Source organism: Molossus molossus, unplaced genomic scaffold (assembly GCF_014108415.1).
Source record: "Molossus molossus isolate mMolMol1 unplaced genomic scaffold, mMolMol1.p scaffold_m16_p_11, whole genome shotgun sequence".
Classification (NCBI taxonomy): domain Eukaryota; kingdom Metazoa; phylum Chordata; class Mammalia; order Chiroptera; family Molossidae; genus Molossus; species Molossus molossus.
The window spans coordinates 55,983,651-56,007,741 of NW_023425346.1; the positions used below are offsets into that span (position 1 = coordinate 55,983,651).

A 24,091-nucleotide genomic window follows, 5' to 3' on the forward strand; every position below is an offset into this window, starting at 1 on the left:
TAGCACCAGATTCTGATCTATAATAGTAGTCTCCACTGAAAGGGAACAGGATTTCTTGGATAGCAATGTAGTCCATGCCTTGAGATAGAAAACAATCAGGATGGATCTGGAACACTTCTTTGTTGCCGGACAGTAAGAATACTTTCAAGAATATCCATGCCCTGGCTGGTTTGGCTCAGCGGTTGGAGTGTTGACCTGTGGTCCAGAGAGACTCGGGTTCAGTTCCCGCTAAGGGCGCGTACCTCGGTTGCAGTTTCTCTCTCTCTCTTCCTCTCTCTCCCTCCCACTCTATCTGAACAACAACAACAACAAAAAGAATATCCACAGCAGTTTGGTTTGTTTGTTTGTTTTGAAAAAGAGCCAGCTCAAGCGGTTCCCACTGGCCAAGTTAGAACATTTTGAGTATCAATAATAACTAATTGTAATGAATTATTACAAAGACAGGAGTTCATAATACTCAAAAGAGTAAAATGAATGTATAGAAAAAAATAATTCAAATATAAACCAGTGAATACATATTTAATGCCTTATTGATGTTAAGAAGCCAGAGTATTGACATATAGGTATTTGCTGATAAAGTATAGATTATATTCTTGTTCCTGTATGTATAAACAGGAAGGAATGAAAACAAAACTGGTGAGAGCTAAATGAAGACAGCAGAAACTGAACCAAGAGTAGGAAGAATGAGCCATACTTATAGTCTCACATTATAATCAGGTAGAAGGGGAGTCCAGCAACCAGCTAGCATTGGTCATAAATAAATCAACTGAGAGAAGGCCTAATAATAGGTTTCAAGATTATATATTATCCAAATCCCCAGAATTTGAAATTTGAAGTTAAGTCCTCAAGGGAATGAAACGAGCTGAAATCATGAACCTCATGATGTAACAAGTAAAGTTTTGTTATTAAAAAAAAAAATCAACCCCAGCTGGTGTGCTCAGTGGACTGAGCATGGCCCCATGGACTGAGAGGTCCTGGTTTGATTCCTGGTCAGAGCACATGCCTGGGTTGTGGGCTTGATCCCTAGTAGGGGTCATGCAGGAGGCAGCCGATCTCTTGTCGATGTATCTTTCTCTCCCTCTTCCTTCCTCTCTCTGAAATTAATGAAAACATATATATATTTTTTTTAAAAAGGTGATGGTGGGGGCTCACCTTAAGGTTCAAGGCTCTGAATTACATTGGCCTGTAGAGCCAGGTTACACATCCCCACCAGGAAGCTAATAGTTGGTTAACAAGATCCCGCAACTCAGCTGGACTCTTCTTGCATCCAATTAATAAACTGAATGTCCAGAAAGATATAAAACTACCTAAACATGCAATCTTAGAATAATAAGTGTAAGCTGAAATACTAACACTCATGTCCTATTTATGTGTAAATATTCGTATTGTAATAATAATGTGGGGTTTCTGCTGCTTCAGGTGTTTAAAACAGCCAAGAGAATAAGATATATTGGACTTGTGATTTTAATTAAATGTTTCAGTCTTTTATTAAATTAGCAATATTTAAATGTTCAGAGAAATTTATTGATGCCACACACTTGAATTGTTTAGTTATCTAAGTAGATTAATAAATTGGGCATTAAACAAAGTACAAATAAAATTATTTCACTTCTTACTGAAAAGCCCTTCTGACATTTACAAAACAACAACAAAAAGTCTTGGCCAGTGTGGCTCAGTTTTTTGAGCATCATCCAGTGCACCAAAAGGCCACGGGTTCAATTCCCTGTCAGGGCACATACCTAGATTGCAGGTTCAACCCCTGGTCAGGGTGTGTGCAGGAGGCAGCCCATAGATGTTTCTTTCTCACATCGATGTTTCTCTCTCACTCTCTCTATAAAAATATCAATAAAAACTTATTAAAAAACAAAACAACAAAACAAAACCCCCAAAAGTTAGGTTGAGAGAAGGAGCTAAAAAGAAAGAGAAAGCCTACCTTCCAAGTTGTGGTCTCTGACCTTACAGAATGCCAGCATTTTTTGTACTCCATCTGTCCCTCTACCTACCCCCATCCCCTAATACTCTAGGGCAAGAGAGAATTCTTATGAAAAAAACTGTGAGAAGAGATCTCTAGATCCTGCCATTTGGGAGTCTCCCAGTGAAAAAGCCTGGCTCACCTGATCACTTTGCAGGGAAACCCACCAGTCAATACGTCCCACCTTAATTCCAATAAACCTTTTAGTTCCTTGCTTTCAAACAGTAATGGACAAACAAGAACATTACACAGATGAGGAATTCTTCAACATGAAGGACAACAAAAACCAAAAGGGACCTTGGGGAAACTTTTTAAAATCCTAATTAATATCTTAAGAAAGGTGGGATCTTGTTTCCATAAAACAAGGACTCTGTAAAAAAGGAACAATTAGAAAACATTTATGGAAATCAGAACTATGACAAGTATAAAATTAACCAAAAGGGCTGGAAGACAGAATTGAAGAAATCTAAAAGGTAGAACGAAAACATGGAAAATGGGAAGAAAAAAAGATAAATTAAAGATTTAATACGAGAGGTAGAGTTGTCTAAATACTTAGGAATTCTAAATGAGAGAACCAGAGAATATGGATAGGAGCAAATTATCAGACAAATAATTCAAGGACATTCTCCAGGGCTCAAGGGATGAGTCTGTGGCTCAAAGGGCCCACAAGATGCTCTACACAATTAAAACAGGGCAACAGGGCAGATCAGCATGAAATTTTAGACCAGCCAGGATAAGGAATATACTTTAAAACCTCCCAGAGACCAAAAAAGTGGGTATTATACAAGGGACTGAGAATAAGAATGGCATTAGATTTCTAAAAAGTAGCACTGTATGCCAATTCGGGGGTGGGGAGGTAGGCAGTGATATAGGCAATATTATTTTTAATGTAGAGTTCTATACTCAGTCAAATATGAGTATAAAACAATGACATATTTTGACACTCGAAATTCTAACTCACTCACTTTCTCAGGAAGCCACTAGAGGATTTCCTCAGTGTTTTGAAAGTCAGTTTAAAAAAAAAAAAGGAAGCCAAACGATTTAGGAAATAGGGAGCTCCAAAGAGAAGGGAAATCCTAGGATGGCTGCGGCAGAGCCCTAGGGATTACAGCTACACAACAGCCTGGAGAGCAGCCAGTTCAGACTGGAGTAGGATAAAGGGGGTGGCTGCCAGGAACTGAATACTGTACCTAACTTTAAGCAACTTAAACACTAGATGTCTGTTAGCTCACATAATCAGAAGTGCAACGACAAGGTTGGTTTATTCAACCCTTGATATTAGAGTTCTGAGTTGGCTTCTCTGGAATAAATATCTCTTTCCTCTTTGTGAAGATGGCAGATGTAGCTGCAAACTTCATGTCTTCACTCAACCAGACAAAAAAACGAGGAAGAGAAGTTTCTTCACACAAAGAAAAACCTTATGTTTCATGTCATTAGTTTTCTCCTCAGATTCCACTGACCAGATGCTACTTTAAGAAGTTAATAAACATAGCTCCCAAATTTTAAGCCCCCAGGTCATGGCCTCTGGACTGCTGTACTAGATAAAGCAAACCCAAGAGCTTGATACTGGAGCCAGAATGCTTGGGTATATGTCCTGTGTCTATTACTTACTGTAACCTGGACTCTGAACATACTTGGGGAGCCTCACGGGTCAAAGGGATGGCTAGATCAATGCATATTTGGGTATTCCTGGGTTTCCTGACCAAAAAACCATCTATATGCTATCATAATACCAGCAGAGTTATATCCTAACCACTAAGTTAGATTCTGCACCTAAGAATCTAACTTAGTGTTTGGAAGAGTAGTGATAAAGTACAGGTTCTATTTTCATCAAAAGAGAAGTACTATACAGGGGAAAAAGAAAATATCTAGGTCCTATCTTTGCCATTAAAAAAAAAAAACACTTTGTCCTGGCCGGTTTGGCTCAGTGGTTAGAGCATCGGCCTGCGGTCCCAAGAGACCCGGGTTCGGTTCCCGCTAAGGGCACGTACCTCGGTTGCAGTTTGTCCCCAGCCCTGGTTGGGTTGTGTGGGTGGCAACCACTCGATGTGTCCCTTTCACGTCGATGTTTCTCTCTCTCTCTCCCCCTCCCACTCTATCTGAACAAAAAAATTGAAAAATGTCCTCTGTTGAGGATTAAAAAAAAAAAAGAGCGCTATAATTGGAAGGGTAAGGCAACAGGGTTGTTGGCTATGAAGCAAAAGGAGGGAAAGTGATCAATATTGATTAAAAGACTGAATTTTGTTCAGATTTGTTTCTGCGAAAGTATTTTAAAGACATAAATGCTATCATTAAACTTTACTATGTCTATGTAAATACACAATGAAACAAGACAGGAAGATTTCAATAACCAAAATAACTGTACAAAAAAAATAAACAAATTAACTTTATTAAGTTACCACTTCAGTCCTTACATTGATTTGTTTACAAAAATATCAGTTTGAAATACATTATTGAAAGTGAGTATACGCAATAAATAGAAAATAGGGATGAATGGTGCTGGAGACATATCAACCAACTTATCTTCATCTTCTGCCCACTGTTGTAGATACAATTTTATACACAATCAGCATTATTGAAAGAGAAGTTAAAGTACCTGGAAGGGGGTTGGTTGAAAACTATAAAAAAGTAGCTTAAAGCTCTGGACCACTCACCAAAAAATTCACTGTTTATCAAGGAGCTAATCTCACTACAGCACTGAATTATCTCCTACTATTCATAAGAACAATTTAAAAATAAGAAAAGTGTCAGGGAACCTTCATTAACAGTATTGTTAAGTCAAAGTTTTTACTGTAAGTATCTGATAATTACTCAAATATCCTAAACCATGACACAGGCCCTATGACAATAAGTTATAAATAGTCTGAATTTAATAACTTAAACGTGATATGGTTATTATAATACACACTACATGAGTATCTCAACTAATCTCTTTCAGGTAAAGTGATAACTAAAAGACTTAAATTTAGTTTTAGTTTCTGCTCAGAAGAGTGATGTCAGTATTTTAGCAATAGTGATGACATCCATTATTATAAATATGCTAATGTACACATTTCTTTGAATTATACTTGATTGAATTCTATGTACATGTGGTTCCATATTCCAAGTGCAAATTTTCAATGGTGCAGGTTTATAATCAAAGCTGGGTTGATGAAATGCTTTCTGACTTCTGAAAGCAAATGATAAAAGCACGTTCTAAAAGTGAATAAACTAAAGTTACAAGTAGGTGACCAGTTCCAGTTCGTTTTTTTCCCTTTACGTGTGATGAACTTCATGAAACATTAATTCCCGAGGTATATTTGTTTCTGGACCATACAGCTTACATGCTCTTCTTTCAAAGGCAGCTACCATCTGCTTTACAACTTCATCAAAAAACAACGTGGCAAGCTGAGAGTGTAAAAGTGAGCGAAATTCAAAAGAAATCTGTAGGAAAATGTTAATAATTAATTTAGGAAGACATTTTTTTCACTAAATTTCTACTTAGGATAGTGGTGTTCACACTGTGAAATGGGCTACTTGCCCCAGTATCTAAGGCAGAACTGTATGTGTCTATCTAGATCAGATTTTAAACACCTCTCAGAGGAGGGAGTCATGTTTACTGCTATAAGCACAACTGCTGGCTAAATAAAATTACGTAAACAAGACCAATGACTCATTTCAAGGCAGAGCCAGCTTTTATTAAGTTTAAAAAATAGAAAAAATCTTTGCTGAATACCATGTTTATCACTCTGGCTTCTTATTAATGGGTCCTAAAAACTTTTTTTCTTTATCGATTTTAGAAAGAGAGAGGAAGGGAGAGGGAGAGAGAGAGAGAGAACATCGATTAGCCGCCTCCTGCATGCCCTGCACTGGGGATCAGGCCCACAACCTGGGCATGTTCCCTGACCGGGAATTGAACTCGCAACCTCTTGATGCATGGGTGGACGCTCAACCACTGAGCCACACCGGCCAGGCTTAATGGGTCCTTTTAGATCTACCCTACCTCCCAGTAGGAAATCAGGAAGAGAAGTGATCCTTCTCTTAAGTATTCCCATGAAAAGGAGCAGCAAGGAGATGAGATTGATCCACAAAACAGGTGGGAAGGTGGTTCAGTCTTTTTTTTTTAATTTTTATGTTTTTATTGTTTTTTTTTTTGGTTTTTTTTTTTAGAGCGAGAGGAAAGGAGAGACAGAAACATTGATGTGGGAGAGAGACATTGATTGGCCGCCTCCTGCATGTCCCCCACTGGGGATTGAGCCCACACACCTGGCATGTGCCCTGACTGGGAATTGAACCGGGACCTCTCAGTCCATGGGACGACACTCAATCCACTGAGCCACACCAGCTGGGCAGGTGGTTCAATCTTAAAGTAGAGAGTGATCTAAAACTTTATATCCCCTCAAGACAGAACTCAGGCAAGGTTTGTTTTGAGAAGTAGTGTTTTTAAAGACCAAATATCCACTAAGTTTTAAATCTTCATTTTGAGGTAATTTAAGATTAAAAAGTTGTTAAAACAGTACAAAGATTTCTCAGAGACCCATCACCTAGAAACCAGAAAAATTAACAGAGGGAGTTAATACTACTAGATAATAATGCTATTATCTAATCTATACAGGCCTTATTCAAATTTCCCCAACTGTCCCATTAATGTCCACTAATATTTTATTCTTTTTGTTTTAATCCTCACACAAGGACATGATAAGAGAGAGGGAGGAGGAGAGACAAACATCAATGTGAGAAAAAAACATTGATTGGCTGCCTTCCATTCATTCTCCGACCAGGGACTAAACCCACAATCCAGGTATGTGCCCCACCGGGAACTAAACTGGCAACCTTTTGGTGCACAGAATAGTTCAACCAACTAAGCCACTCTGTCTGAGTGCCACTAATATTTTATTTATTTTTTTCCTTTTTTTTTTTTAGTCTCTCTGCATTCTGCACACTGAAACAGAGGTAAAAGAAAATCACAGGAACTTAAATATGAAAGAATTCTTTACAATTAAATCCACAACTGTATACATTTACTTTACTCACGTCAGTGAAACATCACCATTATGAAATTTGACAAATTACATCAAAAAACCCCCAAAATATCTCATAAAATAATATATCCAAGTCTGAAGAGCGCTGCAGGCTTGACACCTTCACACCCTCCTCTTCTGTGTGCTGATGTACAACACATTGTTTCCTCGGATAAACACATCCCCATACTCATTCTTCATTTGCCCATTTACATATTCTTCTGTCTGCTCCAAGGCTATTTGATATAGCCATCTAGGCAAGCCAGGACCCCTCGATAATCCACTCCAGAATTTAATTTTACCACCACTGGTCGTCCAATGATTTGCTTTAAGAAGTCACTGGGGGTTTGCTTCCGCAGACTCATTTTAACAATCCTGATCAGAAATTTGGGAGGCAGGACACCTGAGGGCTAATCCCAGCTCTGCTACTTAATTAGCTGTGCGCCTTGGATAACTCATCATTTCACCTCTCAGGGCCTCAGGTTCCTCATCTCGTGGCTGGGACCCGGAATCCCACTCTGGCAGCCCCACAAGCCCAGCCTCCTGAGTGCCACTAATCTTTTAATGAAAGCAATTCAAGAGCTGAGAACAGCGTACAGAAATTTAATAAAAATTATGATCATTTCTTAAAATGTAATACCTGAGTTGCAAATATAGAGAACAAATATATTCTATTGGCAAAGAAGAAGCTACAAGTGGCTTTAAGTTTTCTGTAGCTAAAGTGATGTGAAGAAGAAAATACCTCAGTCCCTAGATTCTAAAAATGTATTTGTCCCCTTTGCAGTTTATTTAAATTGTTATTAAACTAGTAGTAAAGTCATAGCATGTGTCTTATAACCTATGGACTTGTAAAAATTAGGAAGTAGAGAAGAAATGATTATTCAAGGTCTCAAGAAAATACAATAGAGCCCAGCCGGTGTGGGATTGAGCATTGACCTATGCGCCAGGGTGGTCCCAGTTCTATTCCCAGTCAGGACAGTACCCAGGTTGCAGGCTTGATCCCCAGTAGGGGGCATGCAGGAGGCAGCCAATCGATGTCTTTTTTACTGATGTTTCTATCTCTCCCTCTCCCTTCCTCTCTCTAAAACCAATAAAAATAAATAAATAAAAAATAAAAATGAACAGAAAAGCATCACACTAAAAGAAAAGAAATACACTAGAAAAAGATTCACTAGTATTCATTCTTATAAAGTTAGTGCAGAAAGAAGAATTCAACACTCAAAAATTTGAGATTTAAAAAAAGTGGTTTTTTAGTAATTGCTATATGAATAAGATTATTAATTACGGCATCTGGGCTCTAATAAATGTATTATTCCTTCTACCAACTTCACCTGATATTTGGAACAAATGAAGGACTTTATGAGAGACTTACTGAAAAATCCAAGGTACAAGTTCTTGGGTAGCCAGGAAGACCTGGGCTAAAACGCCAAACAGTCTCCAAATGATTGAAAAGCTTCCCATCAGTACAGGATGCCTAGAACAAAATAAAAAAATAAAACTGCAATAAAATACCATTTGGATTGTCCACACCATAACTGATGATGACTTCTTTGGAAAGTAAATATATTTAGTCAGACCACAGGTGATGCAGACATCTCATTTTTAGCTTGGTGCTAGGAAGTGACCTCTTGCCAATTTAAGCCATTTTCTTTTCCCCTGGGATCCTCAAGACCGCCAGTTGTCTTCTCTTTCACTGCTATCACCCACAGTGCTACTTGGAGTTCTCTCCTCCAGCAGCAAAACAGGGAGTGATTTTCTGGAAGTTTATTTCCAGCTCTGCCACTTATAAGTGATCCTGAACAAGTTGATTCCCTGTACCATATTTCCTTAATCTGTAAAATGAGTATAATACCTATTTTATACCATCACAATGAAATGGCTAAGACATTTATAAGGTATCTGGCACAGATTTCTACAATTCTATCTTTCTTCTTTCCTACTCAAAGGTTTTTCTCTTATTAATCACATCCTTCACCCATTATTATTTATTTCTAAAGGCCTCTAGGGTTCTAGTTTTCATGAAAGTCTGGCCCTGACTCTTGTACTTGACCCACTGCTTTCTAACTTCTAATCTCTTCAGTGCTCATGTTTACTTTGTATGTATGTGTACACACTGAAATATAATACTTAGTGAGATTATGTGCAGAGTATCCTATTTCCCATTCTATACCACTAAAAAAATGCTGACTGAGGCGCACTAAACTAAAGGGTTGCCTTCTGTAGTGTGAAAAATGGTGGTCAGAATCACAGTCATTAGTCCATTGTTAGGGTGAGTTATGACCTTGGATGAAGTTCAACTTCTTTATTTACTATCCTAAAATGGTATCTGGGCCTTATTATACTAGTAGACAACTGACCTCAAAAATATATATCACGCCCTTGCCGGTTTTGCTCAGCGGTTAGAGCGTCGGCCTGCGGTCCAGAGAGTCCTGGGTTCGGTTCCCGCTAGGGGCACATACCTCAGTTGCAGTTTGTCCCCGGCCCTGGTTGGGTTATGTGGGTGGCAACCACTCGATGTGTCCCTTTCACATTGATGTTTCTCTCCCTCTCTCTCCCTCCCACTCCATCTGAACAAAAAATGGAAAAATATCCTCGGGTGAGGCTAAAAAAAAACCCACAAAAACATATCACTTTCTCTCAGCAGCAGACGATTTTTAAAATCCTGTTTCAAAGTCTATAGCCCCCCTCCTCAATTATGCCTTAATTTTTCAGCTCTTATGGCATATATTGGAGCCAATAGATGATAAAGCCCCTCTATTCCTTTTCTCTTTGATAACTTATTCCCTCAAGCGTTTACACTGTCCCTCCACTGATGCTCTACGCTACAGATTAGCAAAATAAGGACTTGCATAGGTAAACTCATTTTCTCCAAAGTATAGCCTTCCCTAACTATAGCCTCCCTAAACAAAGAAAATTTTCTGACCACATCAGGATCTCTCCACAGACAGTTCAAACTGGGAGCCAAAGGGTTAAAAAATCTATTTTCAGTTTATTCTACACTTCCTCTTCACTGAAATCCTTTTGAATAAATTATCAGATGGTAATATGGTAGAATCATTACAAAGATCAACTACATCCATATTAACAAGTATTTATAAAGAAATGCTCTATTTACATGTTCATCAAAAATTATTTTAATTCAAAAAATGAAAACCAGTGAATGTCTTAAATTTATTTAGATGTTGTAAAATAGTAGTCAGTCATCAAAATACTGAATTTAGTCACATTATGGAAAGTCACTGGAGAGAAGTAAAAATTTTCTTCAAAAGGTTCGGCTTTATATATATATATAATGGCCAGCTAATTTTTAAGTGCATCAAAAGTCTAATAAAATTTTACTGTTTCAGTTATCCAATTTCAAGATAATACATTCTACCCTTCTTACAATCACATAAGACACTTATAAGAAATTTAACAATGTAGGAGAACAGCTGCTGAGAACACTCAATACAACACAGCACCTTCTTCTGAATACTTTTAGGCAAAATGTGGCAATGATGCACTCACACCTGTCGTCTAGCCCAAGGACTCACAGATTTTTACAGCTAATTTTGATAGGGATGTTACTACCAAAGACCTCATTCCTGACAGCAGAGGTGTTATGCTGATGACCTTCAACTGGTTGTTCTGATTGAACTGACTCCAACCACAGAAACTATGCTATATAAAATGTTTATAGCCCTGGCTGGTTTGGCTCAGCGGTTAGAGCATCGGCCTGCGGTCCGGAGAGACCCAGGTTCGGTTCCCGCTAAGGGCATGTACCTCGGTTGCAGTTTGTTCCCGGCCCTGGTTGGTTGTACAGGTGGCGACCACTTGATGTGTTCCTTTCACGTCGATGTCTCTCTCTCTCTGTGTTCCTCTCTCTCCCTCCCACTCTACCTGAACAAAAAATGGAAAAATGTCCTCGGGTGAGGATGATAAACAAATAAAAAATAAAAAAATAAAAAAATGTTTATGTTGTGCCTGGCCAGTGTGGCTCAGTGGTTGACGTCAACCCATGCACCAAGAGGTCAGCAGTTTGACTCCCAGTTAGGGCACATGTCCAGGTTGTGGGCCAAATCCCCAGTGGTAGGCATGCAGGAGGTGGCCAATTGATGTTCTCTCTCTTGATGGATGTTTCTGTTTCTCTCTCCCGCTCCCTTCCTCTTTCTCTAAAACCAATAAAGAAAAAAAATTTATTTTTACATTTATCTTCAGATAGAGCAGGAGGAAGAGAAGGGGGAAAAGGAAGAGAGAAACATCGATGTGAGAGAGACACGTCCACGGGTTGCCACCCACACAACCCCGACCGAGGCTGGGGACAAACCACAACTGAGGTATGTACCCCTAGTGGGAACTGAACCCGGGACTCTCTGGTCCACAGGCTGATGCTCCAACTGCTGTGCCAAACCAGCCAGGGCAAGAAAAAAATTTTTTTTTTTATCCTCACCCGAGGACATTTTTCCATTTTTTGTTCAGGTAGAGTGGGGGAGGGGGGAGAGAGGAACAGAGAGAGAGAGAAACATCGATGTGAAAGGGACACATTGAGTGGCTGCCACCCGCACAACCGACCAGGACCGGGGACAAACTGCAACCGAGGTACATGCCCTTAGCGGGAACCGAACCCGGGTCTCTCAGGACCGCAGGCCGACACTCTAACTGCTGAGCCAAACCGGCCAGGGTGAAAAAAATTTTTAATAAAACGTTTATGTTGTGAACTAGGCAGTAAGATTCACTGAACTGTTGCCTCTACTAAATGTGCTGTGTGCCCGACTGGTGTGGCTCAGTGGACTGAGTGTTGTCCCATGGACTGAAGTCCCGGTTCGATTCTCAGTTAGGACACATACCCAGGTTGTGGGCTTGATCCCCAAAATGGGGAGTGCAGGAGGCAACTGACTGATGTCTCTCTCCCATTGATGTTTCTCTCTCTCTCAAAAAATCAATAAAAACATATTTTAAAAAAATCTGCTGTAAACTCTCAAGGGCTTCTGACAATTACATATTCATGTAGACTAACACATTATAACTGGCATATTAAGACACAGGCACATCTGGGGAAGCTAATAATTCATAGAAAATGTCACATGGTTTCTACTCCTCCCTTGGTTATAATGATTTTTATTGTATGTTACAAATGTGTATTAGGTATTAAAGTACAGAACCTGAACCCAGGGATAACTGAAAACTGAGCACACATAGTTGTGTTATTCTTAAGTATATCTTTAAACAATAAATTAGCATGTTAAGTGAGGCAGCTTATTTTAATGGAAAAATAGTTTTGGAATCAGAAACATTGCGTAAATTTGTTTAAGGTTCTTAATTTCCCTAAACCTTATAAAATTGAGCTAGCCATGGTCATCTAATACATTTTATTATTATTTTTTCTAATACAGTTTCTTCCCTCCTCAACAGTGTTGGAAGTTTCTGAGATTATTATGAGCATCTCTAGATCTGAAATAACCCAAGAACATAGTAGTGAGATTTTCATAAGCAAGGAGCCCTCATGACTCCCATCTTTGGAGTATTGGTGCTGAGGATAGAGAAATGAAAAAGAGGACTTCCCATCCCCCCAAGTAACTCAGTTTTATCAAGCAGAAATCCAGATGAAGAAATAAATTATATTACAGAGTGTTAAGAGATAAAGCATGCAAAAAGCCCAGAGTAATCAGAGGTAGAAATGATTATTTACACAAAAGGAAAGGGAGAAAGCAACACAGACAACTAGAATTTAACAGATTAATAGGAAAGGAGTTAAGTTCATTATAAGGAAGAAGAGTGAACAATATGCAAAGGCACAGGGCTATGGAATAAGTACGGCATGGTACATTCCTGGAACTTTAACATGTGTGGTATTGCCTGAACATTTAAGTGTAATGTGTAAGGGTGTGTGAAAGGAGGTAGAGTAGATGGGCCCATGAGCAATAAAATGATTGACTTTAGGAAGAGAAGAAAGCCAGAGGGAGAAAATGAGATTTTGTTTTTTAGAATTCTTTTAGACATCTCATAATATTTTAAGATTTAAGTTATAAGAGTTTAAATAATAAGAGATTGAGGTCAGGGAATAGAAAAAAATATTAAGATTATAAAGATATTCATCGATATCCGAAAGACTGAGTTATACAGTCTTGGCTGTATAACTTTGGGCAAGTTATCTAACTCTTCTAAATCTATTTTGCTCAACTATAAGATGAGAAGAATATTTGAACCTCAAAGGGATGTTATGAAGATTAAATGAGTAATTCAAGTAAAGCACTACAAACAGGTCAATAAGTAGCTATTTAAATTATATCTAATTTAAGAGAGGCAATTCAGTTTAATAGGTAAAAACCCCAAAACTATGAGGCAAACAGGTGGAAACATTTCTAATAACAGCAAAGTCCCAGAATGGAACAAATCTTTTTAAGTGGAGTTCAAGTTCTGAGAGTGAGTCTAGGATGGACTTGAAGGTCTCAGCTTCACTGGACAACTATACTACTTTTTTTTTTTTAATCCTCACCCGAGGACATTTTTCCATTTTTTGTTCTGGTAGAATGGGAGGGAGAGAGAGAGAGAAACATCGATTTGAGAGGGACACATCGAGTGGCTGCCACCCGCACGACCAACCAGGACCGGGAACAAGCTGCAACCAAAGTACGTGCTCTTAGCGGGAACCGAACCCAGGTCTCTCTGGACCACAGACTGACGCTCTAACCGCTGAGCCAAACCGACCAGGGCGACAACTATACTCTTTGTAGTATGAGAGTTACAATTAATACAATGCCTGAAAAAAACCCGACAGTGTTTAGCTCTGGTCAATTACCAAAAAATTATATCACCACTAAATCCTGTGGGCACATAACATAACTTAGCTTTAAAAGTCTTTGGTCACGTTACTCTGGGAATTAAAAATAAATAGGTAGTACTCTATGGAATTTTGCCTTTTTGTGTATTCAAGTCTGGGTACCTTTCCTATATGTGTACCCTCGCTGACAAGGGTAAGATGATGAATATAATGCATGTAACAGCACCTGACCTTTTAGTAGCTGGTACAGAGCAGAACAACCACAACAATGTTTATGCTCTCTATATTTATCTTTGCTACTTTTCTTTTTTTTTTTATCCTCACCCGAGGACATTTTTCCATTTTTTGTTCAGATAGAGTGGGAGGGAGAGAGAAAGAGAGAGAGAGAGAGAAAGAGAGAGAGACATCGACGCGAAAGGGACACATTGAGTGGCTGCCACCCGCACAACCAACCAGGGCCGGGAACTAACTGCAACGGAGGTACGTGCCCTTAGCGGGAACTAAACCCTGGTCTCTCTGGACCACAGGCCAACGCTCTAACCGCTGAGCCAAATCGGCTAGGGCTATCTTTGCTACTTTTCTTCACCCTTTCACAACTTTCCCTTCCTTCACTAAAAAAAAAAAAAAAAAAGTGCATAAATTAACTTAAAACATTTCTTGCTTGTGTGGCCTGATCTTTCCTATGGGTGAGTAGTCTTCAACAGAAAGAAAACAAAACGTTTCTTATTTCCATATGTTAGTCAAATTTCTATTTGGAAAGAATAATGCTAATACTGTATAAAGTAAAACAATTAGGAAATATAATAAATGGTGTTTTCCCCCTCCTCTTCTATTAGCTTAGGAAAATATTTTTAAGCGATTCCACTTTAACCCATTTTATATCATCAATATTTGGGGAATATTAAAAAACAACAACAACAAAAAACTATTACCTTTACCAAATGTGGTTTCACCATGGTTACTATGGATGTATAGTGCTCCAATATAGGTGGAAATCCAATTTCTAATCGTGTTTTGCAGTATCCGGATCTCTTTGATATTATATCTGATTTTTTGCACCAAGGAACAAAATGTTTGTAATTTTCCATTCCTGATACTACATCATACATTTCCTGCATAGAGTATCTAAAAAAAAAAAGAACAGTTAACTGCATTTAGTTATATAGTATACATATTCTTTAAATTGAACACAAATACAACTTATTGTATGAGGCAAGAAGTCATTTGGGACACGTTGAATGTTGAATCACACATACAGTCGTCCCTCGCCACTTCGTGCTTCAACTTTTTCATTCATTCATTCATTCATTCATTTATTTTCATCCTCGCCCGAGGACATTTTTCCATTTTTTGTTCAGATAAAGTGGGAGGGAAAAAGAAAAAGAGAGAGAGAGAAACATCGATGTGAAGGGGACACATCAAGTGGCTGCCTCCCACACAACCCAACCAGGGCCGGGGACAAACTGCAATGGAGGTATGCGCCCTTAGCGGGAACAGAACCCAGGTCTTCTGGACCACAGGCTGACTCTCTAACCACTGGGCCAAACCGGCAAGGGCGCGCTTCAACTTTTGTGGCTTCACTCTATTGTACAAATATAGTATAGTATATTTTCTCAAATATATACTATACTATATTTGAAAAAACTGCGATAGAGTAAAGAAGCGAAAGTCGAAGCAAGAAGTGGCGAGGGACGACTGTATATAGAAAATCCTACTTTGCGAAAATTCATTTATCGTGGCAGAGTCTGGAACTGATTAACTGTGATGAGGTGGGCCGACTGTACTCTGAAATGAAGGACTTCAAAGCAACACAAAATAAAAGGGAGCTAAATATACATATATAGCAGAGGTGATAATTTGGTAGACCAGAGGTTGGATCTGGCTTGCAGATGTAGATTTTACAATTTTAATTAGTGCCCAGCATTTAAAAATTGGGAGCTTGAGAGAAAAAAACTTAAATGTTTACCAGTTGGTAGACATTAATAAATGCTTAATATAATAATAAATGATTAATAAATTCTGGTACACCCATACTGTGGAACTCTGTATCAGTTATTTAAAAGATAAAAAATATAACTTAGAGCAAAGAGGTTTACAATATATTGTTATATTTAAAAAGCACATTACAGCCCTAGACAGTTTTCTCAGTGGTTAGAGCACGAGCCCTCAGACCAAAGGTCATGGGCTCGACTCCCGGTCAGGGGCACATACCTGGATTGCAGGTTTGATTCCTGGCTCCAGTTGGGGTTATAAGGAGGCAACCAATTAATGCGTCTCTCTCACATCCATGTTTCTTTCTCTCTCTCTCTCTCTACCTCCCTCCCACTCTACCTAAAAAATCAATGGAAAAATATCCTCAAGTGAGGATTAACAGAAAAAAAAAAAAGCACTTTACAAAGTAGACAGGATATGTGCAATTCTAGTATCTACTTAAAAATTATAAGTATATATATTTCCTCCACTTTATTTGTTAAAAACAATTTTTTTCAATTTATTTGATTTTGGAGAGAGGAATGGAGAAAGAGAAGCCATTCCACCGCTCTATGCACCCATTGATTGACTCCTCATGTGCCCTGACTGGGGTAGAACCTGCAACCTTGGTGCATCGGGATGATGCTCCAACCAACAGAGCTACCTTGGCCCGAGTTGTGCCCGAGCACTGAAGGGGTCAAGGGGTCAATTCCCAGTCAAGGACACATACCTGGGTTGCAGGTTTGATTCCCAGCCCTGGTTGGGGTGTGTACAAGAGGCAATCGATTGATGTATCTCTTTCACATCAATGTTTCTCTCCCTCTTCCTCCCTCCCTCCTCTCCACTCTTTCTAAGAATCAATGGAAAAATATCCTCAGGTGAGGTTAAAAAAAAAACAAAACAATAGTTGCTATTTCTCTTTTGGATAGATACCAGCTGTGGCAAAGATGTCTACCCATCCAAAGATTTGCACTTCCTCTCTGCGGTGTTGTTGCTGGGAAGTAGCTGCCCATCAGGGGCTACAATTCCCAGTACCCCCTCCCTTGCACTTAGAGGGTCACGACTAGTTCTTGCCAATAATATCTTATTGGAAGCACCATCACTTCCAAACCAATGTGGTTAAGAAGCAGGTCTCTCTCTCTCTTTTTTAATTGATTTTTTAGAGAGAGAGGAAGGGTGAGAGAGATAGAAACATTGATGTGAGAGAGAAACATCAATCGACTGCCTCCTGCACACCCCCTACTGGGGACTGAGCCCACAAGCTGGGCATGTGCTCTGCCCCAGAATTGAACCAGGACCTCAGTCCATGGGATGATGCTCAATCCACTGAGCCACACTAGCCAGGCAGCAAGTGTATCTCTTTAAGAGACAAGTGGATAAAAAAGTTGTGGCATATATATATATTATGGAATGTTACTCGGTCATGAATAAGAATGAAACCTTACCATTTATAACAGCATAGATGGACCTAGAGCATATTATGCTAAGTGAATTAGGTCAGAGAATAACAAACACCATATGATTTCACTTGTATGTGGGAATATAAAGAGCAAAATAAACAAAATGAAAACAGACTCAACAGATACAGAAATCAGACTAATGGTTGCCAGAGAGATAATGGGTTTGGGGTAAAAAAAGTAAAGGGATTAAGAACTACAAATTGGTAGTCACAAAACAGTCCGAGGGATGTAAAGTGTAGCATAGGGAATACAGTCAGTAATATTGTAATAACTTATAAGGTGCCAGGAAGGCACTTGAAATATTGGGGGTATCACTTAGTGAAGTATATGACTGTCTAACCACTGTGCTTACTGCGTAATGACCTGTAGGGAATTAGGACCACCCTTGTAGAAATTCCCATATGAAGAGATGTTGTATTTCTGGTTTAGCAGAACTGCAGAGTTTCTATCCTATGCTACATATACCACTAGATCAGGGACCAAACTGGCCCAATGCTTGTTTTGGTAAATAAAGTTTGTTTTTGTTTTTTGTTTTTCCTTTATTCATTTTAGAGAGAGAGGAAGGAGAAATAGAAACATCAATGAGAGAGAACATTGATTGGCCACCTCCTGCATGCTCCCCACTGGGGATTGGGCCCACAACCTGGGCATGTGCCCTGACCAGGAATTGAACTGGCAACCTCTTGGTGCATGGGTCGACACTCAACCACTGAGCCATACCGCCCAGGGCTTGTAAATAAAGTTTTATTAGAACATAGCCATGCCTTTCTATTTATTACACATTTTCTATGGCTACTTTTGGTTTCTATATCTACTTTTGGACTATAATGAGAGTTAAGTAGTTGGAACAGAGACAGCATGGTACACAAAACCTAATATATTTACTATCTGGACCTTTATAGAAAAGGTTTGCCAACCTCTTTTCTAGATGGTAGGTGCCTCTTAGTATATTTGTATGTATTTATCCATGTATGTGTGTGAAGGAGCTATATAAACCTATTTGGGGCCTGGATATTAGTAATGTTGCCACTATAGAAAAGAACCGTATACAAAAATGCAGGTTATAAGAGTTCAATTATTTCCTTTACATGTCATGGTTTAAATATGTCTTATAAAGTTACCATATAATTATATCCACTTACAAATATTTATAAAAAGCAAGAGCTATGGAAAGGCCAACCTAGAAAAACCAGAACTTAAGTCTGTAAGCAGAGAATCCAGAAAAATGAGGCATGATACTCTATAGAAAAGAATGTGCTCTTTTAGTAGAACTATTATTATACAAACCCTATAATTCTCCTCTCTGAATATTCTTTTCTTTTGTTTATTAATGGTGCAGTAATTTTAAAGAAAGTTCTTGCACACATCTCCTTAGGCAAAATTGAGGTATGTAGTGGAAGAGTTCTGCTCATCAGTATACCACAGGAAGCTAGATATCTAAAAAGACAAAAATACATGATTTAGATTGACATTAAATATTAAGAGGAAACACAAATGATATTGTAAAATAACTGTTACACTTCAGAAGGCTCTGCAACTTTATAATGTGCCTGAAATGCACACGTGTGGACACACTCGCACATATTGTAAAATAACTATCACTTTAGAATATTCTTGAGACACACGCACGCATACACATACACAAAACAAGCTTCTTAAGCACCTTAAAGAAAACTAAGAATAACAGCTTACAGTTAGGGTTAGAAGCTTCTGGCACAAAAGGGACCTCTCCTAACACCTCAAAATGTTGGCTTTTAGTCTGTAGTTATGTGCCTTAATTCTTCTTCTTTTTTTTTTATCCTCACCTGAGGACATTTTTCCATCAAGACACATCAAGTGGTTGCCACCCACACAACCCAACCAGGGCTGGGGACAAACTGCAACCGAGGTACGCGCCCCTAGCGGGAACCAAACCTAGGTCTCTCTGGACTGCAGGCCGACGCTCTAACTGCTGAGCTAAACTGGCCAGGGCTCTTCTTTTTTATTTTATTTTTTGAGAGGAGAGAGAGGAACATTGATCGGGTCACCTCCAAATATGCCCTGACTTGGGATCAAACCTGCAACCTGGGTATGTGCCCTGACCGGGAATCAAACCTGCTACCTTTTGGTGTACATGATGAGGCTCCAATCAACTGAGCCACCTGTCCAGGGCAGGGTTCCTTAATTCTTGTCCTACTGTATTAGTTTAAAATTAGTTTTCACTTTCAGATTGAAGATCTGTTGACCCTGTGAGAACTGTTGCTCTTTTATCCTTTAACTTTCTGTTCTCCATTTCATGCATATATGTAAAAACATATGCCAATGTAATTAGAATGTTGTCTAAGGCACTTCTAAATACAGATGTCTGACATACCCTTTCCTTAACAAAATTATTGCATAATTATTTTACACTACTATTCACATATTAGTTCACATATTTACTGAGCTCCTATTATGTGCTAGGCACTAGGGATATACTGGTGAATAAAACAAACATGAACCTTATGAAAATTAGATGCTAATGAGGATTCCAAAAAAAGTACTAAAAGAGAAATGGGGTTGGAGACATATAATTAGGACCTCTTTTTTTTTTTTTTTTCATTTATCTTCAGATAGAGCGGGAGAGAGGTAGAAAGAGAGAGAGAGAAACATCAATGTGAGAGAGACACATTGAGTGGTTGGCTACCCTCACGACCCCAACTGGGGCTGGGGACAAACCACAACCGAGGTACAAGCCCTAGCAGGAACTGAACCTCTCTAGTCCCATGGGCTGATGCTCTAACTGCTGAGCCAAACCAGCCAGGGCAGGACCTCTTTTAGATAGGGTGGTCTAGGAAATCCTCTGAGGTTAAATTTCAGCTGAGACGTAATGGATAGGAAAGAGTTAGCTATGTAAAAAGAGAAATAGGTATATTTATACATAATAAATGTGTGTACCTATATGTAAACACATATAATACAATACAATATATATATGAATGAAGAGGAGAGGTAGATGGGGGACATTCCAGGCAGCAGAGAATTGAGAGACTGAAAAAAACTAACAGTGGAACAGCACTATAGCAAGCCAGGGGGAGAATACCATGAAATGTTAGAAAGACAGGTTAGAACTAGATCATGCTGGGGATTATTGGCCAGAATAAAGCAATCCGGAATTTATTCTCAATGAGAAGCTGTTGAATAATTCCAAGTAAGACAGTGTTAGTTCACTAAATCAAACCTTCAAATCATTTTTTAAAAAGGGGAACAGGGTGGCCTGGTAAAACCTCCTTATGTTATTAAATATAAACTTTAATTTCTATAAAATGATTTATATATAAATAAAATTTCTTTTAAAAACATTTTTTTCTTTATTGATTTTCTTTATTTTTATTTTTTTGGTGGTACCAAAAAAATGCCCCTAGCGGGAACCAAACCTGGGACTCTCTGGTCCACAGGCCAATGCTCAGCCGCTGAGCCAAACTGATCAGGGCTTCTTTATTGATTTGAGAGAGAGGAAGGGAGAGGGAGAGAGACACAGAAACATCGATGAGAGAGAACATTGCTTGGTCACCTCCTGCATGCCCCCTCACTGGGGATTGGGCTCACAACCAGGGCATGTGCCCTGACCAGGAATTGAACTGGCGACCTCTTGGTGAATGGGTCGATGCTCAACCACTGAGCCACACCGGCTGGGCTAAATAAAATTTCTTTTTTTTATCCTCACTGGAGGACATTTTTTCCATTTCTTGTTCAGATAGAGTGGGAGGGAGAGAGAGGAAGAGAGAGAGAGAGAAACATCGATGTGAAAGGGACACATCGAGTGGTTGCCACCGGCACAACCCAACCAGGGCCGGGGACAAACTGCAACTGAGGTACACGCCCTTAGTGGGAACCGAACCTGGGTCTCTCTGGACCGCAGACCTACACTCTAACTGCTGAGCCAAATCGGCCAGGGCCTAGCTTCCTCTTTTAAATAGAAATCACAAAAAATAATTTAGAATCTGTTAGCCATACTGATTACAACAACCAAATTTGGTGTACAAAACGCCCAATTATCTATTTCCCTTCTAAGACATTCTTAGATGTCTTTTTTTAAAAAAAAACATTTTTTCTTTATTGATTTTAGAGAGAGAGGAAGGGAGAGAGAAACATCGATGAGAGAGAACATGGACTGGCCACCTCCTACTTGCCCCCCCCCCCCCCCCGATGGGGCCCACAACCTGGGCATGTGCCCTGACCAGGAATCGAACTGGCAACCTCTTGGTGCATGGGTCAACGCTCAACCACTAAGCCACAGCAGCTGGGCTTAACTGTATGTGGTTTTGAATTCTGTAGTAGGTTCATGTAATACCATCCCTTCAGCCCCTCAAAAGAAACCATTCCACAATCTGATTACAATCATAAGTGAAATACCTGTTTAAAGCAAGCTTATAAGAGTTTTCCTGATCAGGTTTGCATACTCTGGTTACAATGCCTTGGACAACACATCTATTTCTATACACTATCAAGAATAAGGTGTCTTCAACTGCAATACGAGGAGTCATACAGTCATATATATGGTTAAACCATGAAATAATAACGGGACCAGATGAAGCAGTTTTTTGTCACTAATCTTCCAATATTACATCTTAAATACTAGAGTGTATATATAATATTCTATAATAATAAAATTATTAAATGTATATTTATTATAATTACATATAACTGTTAGTGGAAAAAAATGTGTCTCGTCTTCCCTGTTAGTGGGAGTGAGGTTCTTGGGATACCCCTGGAAGAAGCATATCTGGAGGTCCCCCCACAGGAGGATGAAATATGGTACAAAGCTTTATTTCCATGGAATTACATTCCTGGGTTTCCAAAGTCCCATTTCTCTTAGTCCAGTCATAGAAGAAGTGTAGCTAGGGTTTCAGTAAAACTAAAAGTAAAGTCAATGTTCAGAGTTTCCTTTCCATATTGGAGCTGGGTTTAGTTCAGCATCAGGCTAGTTATAGCCTATTAGTCCATTGTGTGTGGGGCCTTGTGGACAAATGCCCGGAAGCAGGAATATAAGAACCTCACAAGCCAAGAGTCCCAAAAGAGCCAAGAGCATGAAACAGAGCTTCTTTGTTTAGGGGATTATATATTTCCACAGGCTTGCAGTGGCCATGCCCATTCTGGCCAAAGACTTCTGTTCCCAGGTGTGACTGACAGGCAGCACCTCCCCTGTCACTACAACTTTACTGGGCATGTGTCTATCTCCCCTCTGTTTAGTCCCCTCCCCCCAATGTTTTTCAGGGAACATGCCTATAATGCCTGGCCTTCCCTTCCCTCCTTTCCTAATAACTAGCTAATTACAACGGTATCATAACTATATTAATAATATATAGTTAATTAATAATACAATTATAATAAAATTTATATTAATATAATTATAATTAACAATATTATATTAATAATGTATTGATATAATACTTTATTAATAATATAATAAAAGGTCAGAATCTGTTAATATTTCTGACAAGCAAAGAACTCATAAACTCCCTCCATCTTCATTATCATAAACAGTAGATATTTATCTTGAAATTTAAGCCTTAATTATATCACTAAAGTAATAGTACTGTGTTCTTAAAAGCAAGTTTTGTTCATTTGCAAGCCAACATTTTATGAGTAATACAAGCAGATCTAAAGCACAGCACAGTATGTTCTACTTGGAACTACTTTTTAGGTTATTTCCTAAAGCAGGAATAAATAATATAAGATTATTTTATTTCAGTTTCAACCAACATTTGTATAAAAGGATGAGTTTGCTGGGTTGTTGGCATTTAAAAAATTCATTGCCTGGCTGGTGTGGCTCTTGGCTCAGTGGTTGAGAGTGGACCCCTGCACCAAGAGGTGCACAGTTGATTCCCAGTCGGGGACGTGCAGGAGGCAGCCTGTGGATGTTTGTCTCTCTCTCTCTCCCTTCCTCTCTAAAAATCAATGAAAACATATATACACACACGAACGAAAACCCTTGATTAAAAAAAAATTCTTCATAAAATCTACATGTCCTGGAGCTCAACTAGATTTGTGATTTCCCCCTCCATCCCGTACTGTTTACAACTGACTTCATTTTAGACACTAACTTTAATTTTCGAGCATAATTAATTACAATGCCATTAGTAAAAAGAAACTAAGTAGTGGAAGTATGGAATTCATGTTCCACGTTCTCTACCCCCTGCCTCCACCACAAAGGAACCAACCAGGAAAATCGAAGGCAGACTCTGGTTCAAGGTTACATGATCCGTAACTTACAGTGGAGTGGAAAAAAAATCCAAGTACTCTACGTCGGCTACATTTAGTTTTGCAAGAACCAAAGGGCGGGGGCAAAGACCTCTACCAGAAACTGGGAAAGCACGTCTGGTCTTCTGGCACGCAGGAGGAATAGGAAAAGGGGGTTCACTGCCAGGCACAAAGTTCCACAAGCCCAGAAGCCCGCAACAACATCGTACGCAAAGTTAAAACTTTCCAGCAGCAGCAGCAAGTCGTAGGGGTGGAGACCGGAACAGCCCAAAGGCACCCGAGGCAGAACAGTTCTATCAGCTGCTCCCAAGTTGCTTCGCGGAAGATTTACCGCCTCTCGCGAGGATAGTGAGCCACACACACAGAAAGGGCGGCCGGGATAGGCTGGCCTCGGGTGATGAACACCGCGCCCAAGTCCCTCAAATATAGAACCCAGGAAATCTTCTCTCTCCGGGTCCAGTTCCCCCTCACCTAACATAACCCTGGACTTCCCAACTCAGCAGGCCCGGACGGAAAACTACTCCGGTCGCGGGGCCCCTGTTTATTACCTGACGTTCCGCGCAGGCCCCTGCGCCGAAATCGGGGCTGCCGCCGACTTTGGACGACATCCCGACACCGAGACCACCTTTCTCAGGGCTCTCTGACCAGTCCGAGCTGCCATGATCTTCTCACTGAAGCCGGTAACTACCTCTGGGACCAAACTCAC

General features: G+C 39.5%; 1 protein-coding gene and 1 pseudogene across 2 annotated transcripts; both read right to left on the reverse strand.

The window, feature by feature from the left end:
* COQ10B (coenzyme Q10B) lies at window positions 1–24,091 on the reverse strand. Of its 2 annotated transcripts, none has more exons than XM_036254168.1 (5): window positions 23,934–24,086; window positions 18,451–18,600; window positions 14,665–14,857; window positions 8,345–8,446; window positions 1–195 (listed from the first exon to the last, which is right to left on the reverse strand). In XM_036254168.1, exons 1-5 carry the CDS (start codon window positions 24,044–24,046, stop codon window positions 145–147), a joined length of 609 nt encoding a protein of 202 aa, XP_036110061.1. In that variant the 5' UTR covers window positions 24,047–24,086; the 3' UTR covers window positions 1–144. The 2 variants fall into 2 exon arrangements, with proteins under 2 accessions (XP_036110061.1, XP_036110060.1); XM_036254167.1 differs by lacking the exon at window positions 1–195 and adding an exon at window positions 4,378–5,395 and having other exon boundaries at window positions 23,934–24,091.
* On the reverse strand, window positions 7,096–7,570 carry LOC118625308 (annotated as a pseudogene).